The 14,605-nt window shown below is 41.1% G+C and overlaps 1 protein-coding gene across 1 annotated transcript in view; it reads left to right on the top strand.

Moving 5' to 3' along the window:
• The window catches only part of LOC126411970 (sodium- and chloride-dependent glycine transporter 1-like), a 212,944-nt gene that overhangs the window by 186,873 nt on the left and 11,466 nt on the right, over positions 1-14,605 (top strand). The window contains exons 10-11 of the mRNA XM_050081410.1: positions 7,029-7,184; positions 10,281-10,478. Coding sequence (XP_049937367.1) covers positions 7,029-7,184; positions 10,281-10,478 — 354 coding nt within the window. The remainder of the gene's footprint in view (positions 1-7,028; positions 7,185-10,280; positions 10,479-14,605) is intronic.

The following is a 14,605-nucleotide window of genomic DNA, read 5'->3' as shown; positions in this document are numbered from 1 at the left end:
ATACCATATTATTAAATCATTGCATAGAAAGGGGGATAGGTCTGATGCTAACAACTACCACCTAGTATCACTTCTGACAGCTTTATACAAATTCTTGAAAAAGCAATATATTGAATAGTACCGTCAGATATTTGTAAAAATGAAGTACTAACAGAATATCAGTTTGGTTTTCAGAAATGGTTTTCAACAGAAAATGCAATATATTCTTTCACTGATCAAATATTAAATGCTCTGCATAACTGAACATGATTCACACAGTCAAAAGCCTTTGACAGATCACAAAAAAATCTAATGGATTTGAATTTTTTGGGATCTGTCAAAGGCTTTTGACTGTGTGAATCATGAAATTCTTCTAGATAATCTTAAGTATTGCGGCATGAGTGCACGAATGGTTTAATTCATATTTAACTGGAGGAATGCAGAAGGTGGAAATTAACAGTACAGATAATCTGGAAAAAATCAGGACTCATATAACTGGAAAGGTATCAAGAACAGTGTCTTACAGGATTCAATCTTGGGTCCCTTATTGTTCTTAATAAGTGTTAACGACTTGCCACACTACATTTATGAAGATGCAAAGCTAGTTTTTTACTGATGATACAAGTATAGTAATCACACCAAAATAACAAGAATTAGCCGAGGAAATTGTAAATAATCTCTTTCAGAATATAATTAAGTGCTTCTCTGAAAATGAACTTTCATTAAATTTTAAGAAAACACTCTATGTGCAGTTCTGTGCAGTAAATGGCGTAACACCATTGAAAAATATAGACTTTGAACACAAGTCTGCGACTAAGGCAGAGTATCCAAAATTTCTGGATATGCACAGATAAGAAATTGTAGTGGAAGAAACACACTGATCATCTGCTGCAATGTTTGAGTACAGCTCCTTATGCTATTAGTGTTACTCCAAATTTTGCTGATAAACATATCAATAAATTAGCCTACTATGCCTATTTTCATTCACCGCTTTCGTATGGCATCAAATTTTGGTGTATGTAATCATTAAGAGAAGAAGTATTCATTGCACAAAAGTGTGTAACCAGAATAACAGTTGCAGCTCACCCAAGATCACCTTGCAGACATTTATTTAAGCAACTAATGATATTCATAGTACCTTCACAATACATATATTCACTTATGAAATTTGTTATTAATAAACAATCCCGAACAGAAAGTAACAACAAAGAGCATAGCTACAAGACTAGAAGAAAGGACAATCTTTACTTTTCTGGGTTAAATTTGACTTCAGCTCAGAAAGTGGTGAATTATGTTGCCACAAAAGACTTTGTCATTTACCAAATAGTATTTATAGTCTGATAGATAGCGAACCAGCATTTGAAAACAAATTAAAAGAATTTGATGACTCCTACTTAATAGATGAATTTTTAAATATGAAGTAGCAATTGTAAAGAAAAAGGATTATTTCCTATAAAGAAACTTTATTTTAAACTCATACAATTTCACATCATTACCAAATGTATTCACGATCTATGGAACAACTGTTAATGCAATGTCTCGGTTCACCCAAGAGGCATGTATGGGTGTAGCATTCTTAAAACCAACATTTGCGTTAATTTTGTTTGTGAACACTTGGCAGTTTTCGTTGTTTCATCACAAATCGCTTACCACTGAATCAAGTCTCCACATTTTGGGATTCCTAGCTCATCCAGAAACCTTTTAAGACTCTGTGTAATATATGACTTCACGTTTGCTATTGATTTTTTTCAAAGAATCTCCTCTCACTGGGTTACTGTCTAACCGTTTGTTAGTTATCTGAATGTCTGGTGGACCATGCTACTAACCATTCAGAAATTATTCTATGGAGTAGAAACAACTGTCGAGCAGTTATGATTTCGATTTGAGTTGGAAGTTAATTTTATTATTTATTAAAATTCTTACCTCACTGAGCAGAAGATCTTTCATGGTTGAATACCTCACTTCCTGTGCCACACTAATTCGGCTGGCCCGTGTAAAATATTTCTCCTTTTAGCTTGATACGGGGTGAACCATAACACCACCGACGAAAGTCTTGAGGATGTAGTATTGAGCAAAACGAAACAAATGTCTACTAAACATGGACCCTAAAAACATACCCTAAGGGCTCTAAGTACTTCTTCATCTTAGATAACCTGAAATACATATGTTCTATTGAAAGACCTCTGCGTTCAAATTTTGGGAGAAGGTATTAAGGACTGTACAAGAAAAAATATACAGTAAACATGTGCTCTAATGTCCATAGCTTATGAACTATGAGCACTTGTTCGGTAGAAGAGATGCGCCTCACAGTAGCTCATAGCGCTCAGGGTATGCATTTTAAGGCCCATGTTCACTAGACATTCCCGTCCTGTTTTAGTCCATACTATCACCTCAGTAAGTTTGTCGCTGGAGTTACGGGTCATCCTGTATTTATGAATGTATCTGTTTTTTGGACTCTGATTGTTAACGATCAACTCCACGAAAAAGTAAATGTACACTAAGGCTGTAACAGGTATTAATTTGAAGAGCTGTGTACAAGGTCTACTAGGGTGGACACCACATATTATTATTATTATTAACAATTCTTCCCCACAAAAATTTTTCCCTCAATCACGAGTTACCTCAGAATATTTTGCTGTAAAACATTATGACAATAGGAACAGTAAGTCAGCTTGTGGAAATTTTCATCTCCAAAATCTGATATTGTCTGTAATTCAAAAATTGGACTTTTAAGATCTGTAACATGTGACTCTCAGTTCAAGTTATCAATGTAAAAAAACTAGTCGTTCAGAATATTCCGTTCCATTTGACGATTTACCCTCATTAATTATTTCAGACATTGTGGTCAGACTAAGTGCGGTACTGAATTGCATATATCGCGTTTTATCTAAACTCAATTTGCAGAGAACCCGTTCTTAATTTTAAACAAAAAATTATTTACCTTCATTATTGTTATGGTTACTCCTTTAGGCTTGATTATAATACTACCATCAGCAGCAAAGGATTGTGCTTCTGCCCTTTGGATGTACAGCGCCTGAAAAGATTTAGTACCCATGGGAGGACGACGCTGATTTTGATCCGATGATGGCGTATGCCACCTAGGGGACAATAGATGCAGTGACAATGGTTGCAACGTCGTCCTCCAACACATAGCGTAATGGCACAGCTACCAGAGCGTCCGTCATCTGTGTCTGCGCTTTAATGGGGAATACTCACAACCAGAAGGATCAGTGTGTAATCTCCCCACTATATGTTTCTGCATGAAACTTGGCCAAAATTTACCTCCCCCCCAATTTATAAAAAATCTACGTATTGTCAAAACTATGTACCCACAAATTGTGACCCAACTTAAACTCGTATGCTGACCTTTGACAACACAGAAACTAATTTCAGTTGAACTGTAACTGGTGTGACTACAACTTGTCCTTATATTAAATGTGCAAATCAAGTACAACAACTATCTGGACCGAACCAAAATTTCCACTTACCTCGCCTCTTGACAACATTGTTCTAGATTTCTCGAAAGCACAACAGCAAATAAAATTTCCAAACAATGTTAAAACTGTTCTTACCACATAGCGCAAGGTGGTAAAGAGTAATGGTAATTCATCTTTAAACAGTTGGATGGGAGAGTAACTTTTTCTGTGAAATGATATTCCAAGACAATGATTTTAGAAACAAGAACGTACCCAAAAGACAGAGTAAAAGTTCCTGTGATCCCCACTCATAACATTTGTCTGAACAACAGTATTCATAACAAAGTGAACAATAATTTAAGAAGGGTACAATGTTAACAAAGAATTTCTATAAAAGCCAAACACCTTAGTCAGTTGATATCTTAATGAATGACTCATAGAAGTGGGGTGTTCTTTCTCTGAGCTAATTAACTAGCTGACAGTAATCATTCCGACAAACTAGTTGCGCAGTGCCGCAGTCTGACTTCAGACTTCTTTTCAAAAATAATAACATTTTTCAAAATTTATATTCTTTGAACCTTCAGATATATACATCATATTCATCCTTGCTGTCCTTTACGATAAATCTTTCTTCACCCAACATATACAAGCACAAGTCAACAGAGCACTACTGAAAACGTCCATCATCTGCCACACGCGAACTAAGAATGTACCAGACTGCGCAAGGGAAAGACTGTGCAACTGAAAGACTAAAGATTCTGTAGCAGTAAAGTAACGTGTTTTGTGCGTGACGTGCATGACGGTAACTTAAAAACATCAAAATGGCGTATCCAGCTTACAAGTGTGGTGCAGAGGTGTGAAGCAAGCAGGCAACCATGCCACAGAAATTCTCTCTGCTTCCTACAGTCAATCAAGAGGGTTTGAAAGGGGTCAAATTTTGACCTTCCGAGCGGCGGGATGGTCCTTTCGGAGAATTGTCACACGAATTGGACGTGCTGCGTCATCTGGGAAACGATGCTGGCATCAGTGATCACATGCGTAGTTGAAATTCTGGACATCCGACCAGCACAGACGCCCTCCAGGGTCGTCGTATTGTAAGGACAGCAGTGGCAGATCGTACGGTTACCAGGGCATAGATAAGAGAATTTGTGAGACCAGTTTTTGTGTCAAGAAGAATTCTGCGAACTGTTATTAGCAGTGGGATTACGGGCACGTACATTTCTATCCCGTCTTCAACTCACGCCGCAGTATCGACGTGAACGGTTCGACTAGTGCCGTCAGAGGATCACTTGCAAAGATGGTCTTCAGCGATGATAGCAGATTCTGTCAGCAGACAAGTAATGGAAGACGTGTGGCAACTTTCTCGGCCAGCAGGATATTCTAACTTGTCTCCAATGGAGCACACGAGAGATATGATGGGACTAGAAGTGAGTCAGCCAGTAGCTGTTACAGAAGTACGTGAACAGGTGGAGCAGGTGTGGCATGACTCATCCCAGGACAGTATTCGCCATCCGTACTATCGACAGAATGCCAGAGTCAGCGCCTGCATTGCCGCCCGTGGAGGCTACGTCATGTGCTAATACGGGTGTTTCAGCATAGGTCGACAGCTAATACCTGAGGACCGCTTGTGCTCTTGATCAGGTAAATGTAATCATTTCATGTAGTCCATAAGCACTGTCGCAGCTATAAATCTTGAGTGTATCAGGAACTTCTAAAAGGGTGTAATACTTTTTTTTTTGGGTATGATGCCACATCATTTGTATCCAACAAGAATAAGAAGGCGATCAGGCCGAATAGGTCCTGAAATACAGGGTGATTCAAAAAGAATACCACAACTTTAAAAATGTGTATTTAATGAAAGAAACATAATATAACCTTCTGTTGTACATCATTACAAAGAGTTTTTAAAAAGTTTTTTTTTCACTCAAAAACAAGTTCAGAGATGTTCAATATGGCCCCCTCCAGACACTCGAGCAATATCAACCCGATACTCCAACTCGTTCCACACTCTCTGTAGCATATCAGGCGTAACAGTTTGGATAGCTGCTGTTATTTCTCGTTTCAAATCATCAATGGTGGCTGGGAGAGTTGGCCGAAGCACCATATCTTTAACATACCCCCATAAGAAAAAATCTCAGGGGGTAAGATCAGGGCTTCTTGGAGGCCAGTGATGAAGTGCTCTGTCACGGGCTGCCTGGCGGCCGATCCATCGCCTCGGGTAGTTGACGTTCAGGTAGTTACGGACAGATAAGTGCAGTGCCAATGTGGTGGCTCTCCATCCTGCTGAAATATGAATTGTTGCGCTTCTTGTTCGAGCTGAGGGAACAGCCAATTCTCTAACATCTCCAGATACTGTAGTCCATTTACAGTAGCACCTTCGAAGAAAAAGGGACCAAAAACTTTATTGGCTGAAATGGCACAGAAAACGTTCACCTTAGGCGAGTCACGTTCATACTGAGTTGTTTCCCGCGGATTCTCAGTGCCCCATATACAGACATTGTGACGGTTGACTTTCCCATTAGTGTGGAAAGTTGCTTCATCACTAAACACAATCTTTGAAACGAAAGATTCATCTGTTTCCATTTGAGCAAGGATAAAATCACAGAAATCGATTCTTTTAATCTTATCAGCTGCAGACAGTGCTTGAACCAATTTCAGACGATAAGGTTTCATAACTAACCTTTTTCGTAGGACTCTCCATACAGTTGATTGTGGAATTTGCAGCTCTCTGCTAGCTCTGCGAGTCGATTTTCCTGGGCTGCGAACAAATGCTTGCTGGATGCGTGCTACATTTACATCACTCGTTCTCGGCCGTCCAGAACTTTTCCCTTTGCACAAACACCCATTCTCTGTAAACTGTTTATACCAACGTTTAATACACCACCTATCAGGAGGTTCGAAATGCACGCTGAACAACTGTCGTCGATTCACTTCTGCCGTACTCAATAACACAAAAAGCTTTCTGTTGAGCGGTCGCCATCGTAGCATCAACTGACGCTGACGCCTAGTCAAGAGCGCCTCAAGCGAACAAATGTACAACTAAATGAAACTTTATAGCTCCCTTAATTCGCCGACAGATAGTGCTTAGCTCTGCCTTTTGTCGTTGCGGAGTTTTAAATTCCTAAAGTTGTGATATTCTTTTTGAATCACCCTGTACGTCTGTACCGATTCGTCTTCATTCTGAAGATGCTGTTTCACTGTGCACACTCCCTGAGTTTATGAATGCAACGGTTACATCTTTTCAGTTGGATAGGACGAAAACCAGTTTGCAGCTCAATATTTGATAATACATTGGAAATAATAATAATGAAGCACGCCTGTCCTTTCATGCCTGCCAGTAAGATCAAGTAGAAGTCACTACTGAATAATGACGTAACACGAGGTTACAAGGTTCCTCCCCCCCCCCCCCCCCCCCAAAAAAAAAAAAGAAGAAAGGCAACATGAATTCAATAACTGCAACTATTTACCCGTTGCTTGCGCTGCGTGTTCGCAAAACGTGCACCGTGCAGTCCTCCACGAGCACCTTCTCGTAAAACGTGCGCTGCGTGTGGAGCGAGGAGTGCGGCCGGCAGTCAGCGATCGCCCGCCCTGTGGGACGGGATGAGCTCCACGGCCTCGTCTCTGTGTTTGCAGGCGGTGTTCGGCTTCACGATGTACAACTACGAGGCGCCCTACTACGGCGACTACGTGTTCCCCGACTGGGTGAACGTGATGGGAATCCTGATCGGCACCTCCGCCATCGTGCCGATGCCCGTTTTCGCCGTCTACCGCGTCACACTCAGCAAAGAGGTGGGTTCGTCGCCGGCCGTGTGCTGCTGCTCTGCTTTCTGTACTCAACGCTTCTCGACTTCGACGATAGGCTAAATTTATAACTGGTGAACGCTGCCCCCGTGTTCGTGTTACAGCATGTTTCAGTGTTTATGAGTTTACGAGTCACCTTCGAGTTACGTAACCACACTTCGTTTTACATAGTTTTTAGTTTGTAACAGTGACATTGTTTTAGTTACAGGTCGAACAGAAAACGTATCACATATTACCACTACAAATATTTTGAGGAACAACAGTAATATTCAGTGAAATTCATACGTACCTAATGGCTGAAAATCTTTGGATGAACTCAGAACTACAGAAATGACAATCGGAATCTGTTATTTCTGATCAGATAGTGTACAGGCAAGTAATGACACCATCACGTCAGAAAGGATCACATTTTTAACTTTAGAATGCGCTATGCAGCATAACAATGCAACCACGATTCGAAGTCTATCGATTCTGAAAATGACAGCGTCTGTCTCATAATACTTACATTACAGCGTTTTTATAAAGTAGCGAACGTTCGGGGGCCAAAATGAAATTATCAGACAATTGAACTGCTAAGGAGTTGCAAATAAAATAATTGTTAACCGCCTTCCATAAGGACATCCTGCTCGAGTGGATTGTAGATGTGGTCGTGAAGTGGAAACCACAGTGGAATCAAGACTGGGCAGACCTCTTGTACTGGCGGGCAGAGATATTCGAACTTTGCGGAGCGTGGTTGTAAGAAATCCCATGAAATCAGTGGAAAGAATCATTTCTGAGTTCCAAAATACTTTTTTGAAATCCATGGCATAAAACTGTGTTAAAAGTCTTTCATTACCGCCTCTTTCAGTGTTGTACCATGATCCAAATTTTTTCTGCACCATCACATCTCAAACGCTATGATTCTCTTCTGTTGCGTCTTTCCAATCTGTGATTCACTACCACACATTGCTGTGCTTCAAACGTACGCCACTTTTATCAGGTGGTTAACTACGTCTTCGTCCCTGACACCGCTTCGGATTTTATTCGAATTCGACGAGCTAGTTAATCGAAAATTTTTGGTTCAAAGACTTCGTAGCATAAGACTGTGTTGTCATAGCAGTAGGCTGTTTACATTTTATAGCCTTTCACTGTGTAACGAATCCACACACATTCTAAATATGTGTGCATGTTTCTGTGTGTGTGTGTTGTCCACATCTCCTCCTAAACCTTAAACTATTGAAGTGATTTTTCAGTCAAACTTTGCACACATATCCTTTAAGGTCAGGGAACAATCGCTGTGGCGGTAAGAACCACCTATTCTAATATAGGTCAGGAGATATGATGTCATGAAGAATGAGCTGCGTGAAAAACTGCCCGATTGTGAATGACGTTCAGATTTGTTACTTCTTTTCTATTTAGTTTATTCGCAACACATTTTGCGCACACTATCAACATATGCCGCTGAATGTACCTACAAATTCAAAATGGCTCTGAGCACTATGGGACTTAACTGCTGAGGTCATCAGTCCCCTAGAACTTAGAACTACTTCAACCTAACTAACCTAAGGCCATCACACACATCCATGCCCGAGGCAGGATTCGAACCTGCGACCGTAGCGTTCACGCGGTTCCAGACTGAAGCGCCTAGAACCGCACGGCCACACCGGCCGGCAATGTACCTACAAAAATGTGTCATTGTAAGACATATAGATCAGGATATATGATGTCATAAACACTGAGTTCGTGAACTGCGGAATCATGCTCGAGGTTTAAATTCGCAACTCCTTTACTACTAACTCTCCTCAGACCACACCGGTGTTACTTATGTTTTCATGTTTGACGTTTTGAAGAACATTATGTCTTATATTTTAATGTAGACTTGAGCAACTCAGCTGTTGAATCACTGTACATCTTTGACGATATGTTTTTCATGTAATTACCTTACCTTCTGATGAAGTCACCTGCTCAAGGTATATAGAAAACCTATGCAACCGGTTGGCAGATTTTTACATATTTTTCAAATCTTTTCGCAAGATATTTCGCAGACAGTGTCCACGTATGCTGCTGAATGTACCTACAGATATAAACCATTGCACGACAAATAGCCCAAGAGATATGACATCATTAACACTGAGATGCGTAAAAGATTGCCGCGTCGTGTATGAAGTTTTAATACATTTATTCTTTACTACTAAGAAGCTCGTACAGTCGAGTCAGATTAAGGAAATTCCCGACACCTGGCAGCGCTATTGACAGTTTTCACCTGCGAAGTGGAAACGGCTGTAGGCGACAACAATAGCCCTCTATAGTGCTGTTAAGAGACATTGCCATAGAGACGTCTACAAAATCGGGTTGTACTCACGCAAAGCAGCTGCGCCGAGCGTACAGAAACTGTCCGGCATCATGTTTTTTGGTTTGAATACTGCACTTATGCTCTTGTACGTTATGCATATTTCTTTGTACGACTGATTCATAATTTCAGTGGTGTTTTCAAGAATACATCGAAATTAAACTTTCTCGATACTTAACTACAAACACGGTTCAATTTTTGCTTTTCTTTCGAATGGAAAATGATCAAAATATTCAGCCAATCTCGGGATTGTTATATAAGGGCCGATCTGGGTGGCCGAGTGGTTCTAGGCGCCACAGTTGAACCGCGCGACCGCTACGGTCGCAGGTTCGAATCCTGCCTCGGGCATGGATGTGTGTGATGCCCTTAGGTTAGTTAGGTTTAAGTAGTTTTAAGTTCTAGGGGACTGATGACCTCAGAAGTTAAGTCCCATAGTGCTCAGAGCCATTTGAACCATTTTTCGGGTTTGTCAACTGGTAACACATAAAATTTTAGGCCATGGAACCTTGCAAATGCAGATGTTTTTATTTTATTTTTTGTTTTCGTAAGGATTTTACAAGTAGAGTCCTGTGTAGTCCGAAGTAAAAAAAAAAAGGCTGTTTCACGTGTAGCGTTACAGGGCTGCAGGTTTGGCGCTGATGAAAAAATTTCGCAGCGTGCGCTCTTTCTGCCGCCCCCTACGCGCTACGTGGGGAGTTCGTTGCTTCTTGCTTCCCTTCATGAGTCCCCCAGGGCAGCGTTGTTGTACGGAGCAGCCGGTGATGACGACGAAGCGGCGGCGGCAGAGCCCGCGGGTGCTTACCGGGAGAGCCCGTTGGCTGCTGGCCGCGTTTGACATTCTGGTCGCCTGTTCGCAGAGGGGAGCGGCGCTGTTCCGGCCCACTCAGCGCTGGGGCCCCGGGGGCAAGCTGCTGCCCACCCCCAGCTCCACGTCGACGACGCCGCCGCCGGGGGCCGGCGCAGACGCCGCCTCGCCGCCCGACGCCTGCTCGCAGCACTCCGGCTCCGCCTCCAGCTACTCCGCCTACGAGAACTACGCCTTCAACAAGGAGCCCTGAGCACCACACCTGCTCCTGCCGTTGCCTCACCACAGCCGTCACTCATCCGTTACGCAGAAATTCCACTTCCAGTCTCCGGACACTGACTACTGGACCGTCGACCGAACTTATATCTATGAGTGTGCGGCAGACAATAATATACCTAGTCACTTGTTACGTCTCGGGAAGTAAGACGAAGGCATTAACTAGACGCTTATCGAGATGCTCACGTCAGACTTCGATTATTAAGGCAGTGGACGTGGCCTTATCTGATCTCTAAGACCAGTTCCTCTCTCACTTAATATATGTACCGTGATATCATGGGGATGCTGAAACGTGAACTTCTCGCCACTAAAAGTATCTTCGAAACTACGAAATTAAAATACTGGACTTATGTATGTTTTCACATCTTATAAATCTTTCCTACAGAGAACCCTGGTATTCGTTACAATTAAATCATGAGAGTTTCGTCCCTCTTTTCAGACAGCATTTGGTTCTGAAGCAAAGTGTAATTTTCACACAACGAAAACGTAATTCAGTAAACTACTTGAAACATTTCAGCCTCCCTTACACATATTCTGTACACAGGCGCAGTGACACACGCATACGCACACACAAAGGAGAGAGATGGAAGAGGAGAAGGAAGGGAGAAAGAGGGAGCAAGAGAAGGAGGTGTGTGTGTGTGTTTGTCGAGAGGAAGTAACTTCCTGATATCACGAATCAAATCCTAATGAATTACAGAACTCGCAATTTCTGTCAACGTAAATGTCTGTTATACACGTAAAAATGGGCTCATTTTAATATATCGAATTGCATTATGAAAGTAAACGATAATCAGTGAAACAGAAATTACTTGTCAAGTAAATAAGTTTCACAACCATATACCTATGTAAACTTATTAACTCACAGACTTTTGGCATAGGACTTCTGTGCCCTTTAATACATTATAGTCTTACCTACATAATGTCACCAAAGTTTCGACACATGGTACAGGGTGTCGCACTTAAACCTGCTTGATTTCAAAGACCGAGGGAAAAAAAGCGCAGTAGATACCGCAATGAAAAATGCACCACATTGTACAGCATCTCAAAGAATTTATTTATTTATCATCAATACATCTCTACATGTGAACCATTTGCAGCACGAGGAATGTCGAGTATATATTCAATTTCTTGTCAAGTTCTTTGTAACATTTCCTCCGTTATTGCTGCAATCGCATTAGTGATACGATGTCGCAACATAGGAAAATCGTCCACTTTGGTCGCATGCACGTGGTCCTTCTCGAATCCCCACATGAAGAATTCAAGCGGAGTAATTTCGGGTGAACTTGGTGGCCAGGCAATGAGTCGTCCACGTCCGATCCAACGAGTGGGAAATTTCCTATCCAGGAACTTGCGAACAGCCATTGACAAATGCAACGGACCTCCATCTTGTTGAAAAATGATGTTGGGTTGCAAATATTGTAGCTGAGGGTACACAAACCGCTCCAATATGTCCAGATACACTGTCCCATTCACTGTTTGTTCTGCAAAGAAGAACAGTCCAACAATCCTGTCGTGCATTAGCCCACGCCAGACGTTTAGGGCTATCACAAACATGTTCAATGACAACGTGCGCATTTTGCGAACCCCAGATCTGAACATTACGCCTATTTACCCTTCCTGATATATGAAAGGTTGCCTCATCTCAGAATAAACATCTTTCCAGGAAGGGTTGCCTAGATGGTTGAGGAATTGACTTACGTGGGCTTCTGAGAAACATTTGTCTGATACCCTCCACAGTCCCTTCTGAATTTCCGTAACATGCACCGCCAGAATGTTTCAGAACACTTCTTGTTGCCAGAAACTTCCTATACCATTCCTTAATTGTTTTCACATCACGTGGATCACATTTATACACACGACGATAATTTCTTTGCACAGTAATCGGCGATTTTGTTTCTGCCACACTACTGCTTGCGCGCGCTGCTGTGGAGTCGCCATTTTCACTTCATGCAACCAAACTGCACTCTGGCGACGATACTTGGCACTTCTTACGTGGGAATATAAATTCTTTGAGAGGCTCTACAATGTGGTGCATTTTTCATTGTCGTATTTACTGTTGTTTTTCTGTACTGGGTCCTTGAAATTAGGGATGTTTGAGTGGGATACCCTGTTATGGATACTATTCTGAAACATTCTACCCAACTGCCTTTAAACTATTTAATGTGTAACTATTCTGTTTTAGACTTCGACGCGTACATTCCTTCTCGGAGGTTCTGTTTACTCCGAGTGTGTAGAAATCTTTGTCAGTTGAATTAAATCTTCAATTAAGTGAAAAAGAGTTTGTTTGCATCTGGTATATTGTGAGTAGTATGCAAGATGTCGTGCAGATCTCGTGTACACAATGAACCCTTCTGTTATATGACTCCATTTAAATTTCAATTTAATGAATATGAAATATATAATGTAAATAAATAAAACTATTTATTTTTAAATACAGAATATCTAGTCTATTGTATTTGTACAAATATTTTTCCAAACAATTCTCCACAAACATAGTACTTGAAATTGCTAAATACGTACTGTACAGAATAACAAGACACATCAAGTCACTATAAACGAAGAACATTAGGTACACAAAGGTATATTAATACTTAGTATGTTTGTGATCATATATTGGTGCACCTCAGCATACATCTATAGCACTGGAAGACTGAAGGAAGTTTAGAGGATAACCTATTGGAGGCATTAGAGACAAAGCAAAAGTTCAAAATAAGCCAAAATATGGAAGGAAACACAGAGTGACTTATAAATTTCGTGTTGATATCATATGCACAGCAGACAGTCCTAAACTGTAAGTAATTAACCTTTGGAAATGAATATTTCAGGCGGTACAGGTAATGCAAAGATGGCACGTGTTGGTAAGCTGCTTATGATTCTGAACCGAATATGGAAAAGCTATCTTCAAAAACAAAACACGATCGCCTGTTTTTTATCCAGGGTGGATTTCTCTCCAAGGGATGCATAAAGTCAGTAAGTCAGTGGTGTACGGCATCCCAACAGAAATTAGAGCGCGATTGGTTGGTAGGGTACTAGCTGTGTGTCTCATTATAGAACGGGCACAGGGATGCTTAAGAGAGTGCAATGAAACTTTTTGTATCGTTGTAGGGTTTTTATTAGGTCCTTTCACTTAGAACTAGGGCGACAAATGTTTGGTCGTCGTTTGAATGCAGATGGCTAACATCTCATCATGAATGCGAGGTTTATTCGCAGCAAATTTAAACTGCACAGTAACATCTCATTTTGTTGGAAAGGGTGAGACTGGAGATATGAACATTAAAAAACTGGCATATTTTGATTACTTTTAGTCTATTACGTCATACGGTATCAAATTTTGCGTTGCACAATATTGTTATGTTGTGTGAAGAATAATGTAATAAGGGTGTTTAAACATGAAAGTCTATACAATCCATTTTCGTGAGTCATTGTTACTTCCGCGTATTATTTATACAATAGCTGCTGATTGGACGAGGCGAGCGCATCCGTCGGTTGCCAGTAGTGACCGAGAAAGAAGTAAACATTCCCCCTGTCACGACTCCTCTTGACGCATAGGCTGTGTCATTCTGTTTCCACTTCTCACATTAAATTGAGCCAAAGCTCCTCCTTTACGTACCAGTACGAACCGCTAAAAGACCATTTGTCGATGACAGCATCGATTATTATACGAAAGCTTTTTGAGATCAGTCGGTCAGCTAACTTGAACACTTGGTGGTACTTCGCGGAATTACTGATTATAACGGTAATCGCTGACGAAATATACGAGAGAAACAGGGGTCAATAACGGAGCCTGGAGGATTACAAAAAATGGCTGTAATACGGGAGGTCCCGAGAAATACTGGAGAGTTGCTCATCCTGCTTAGACCAGTCAGTGATTAAGAGTTTTTTTTAAAATTTATTAATGGTTTTTCGATATCACCTTACAGCCAGGCACAGATTTAAATGTGTAACAGTCTGAACCCGTTAAAAGGAAACTTGCTCGAGGCGGTCCCGCCAATGCAGAAG

This window comes from Schistocerca serialis, chromosome 1 (assembly GCF_023864345.2).
Source record: "Schistocerca serialis cubense isolate TAMUIC-IGC-003099 chromosome 1, iqSchSeri2.2, whole genome shotgun sequence".
Lineage (NCBI taxonomy): Eukaryota > Metazoa > Arthropoda > Insecta > Orthoptera > Acrididae > Schistocerca > Schistocerca serialis.
The sequence above is the reverse complement of the archived record's forward strand: the minus strand, read 5'-3'. Positions and strand labels throughout refer to the sequence as shown.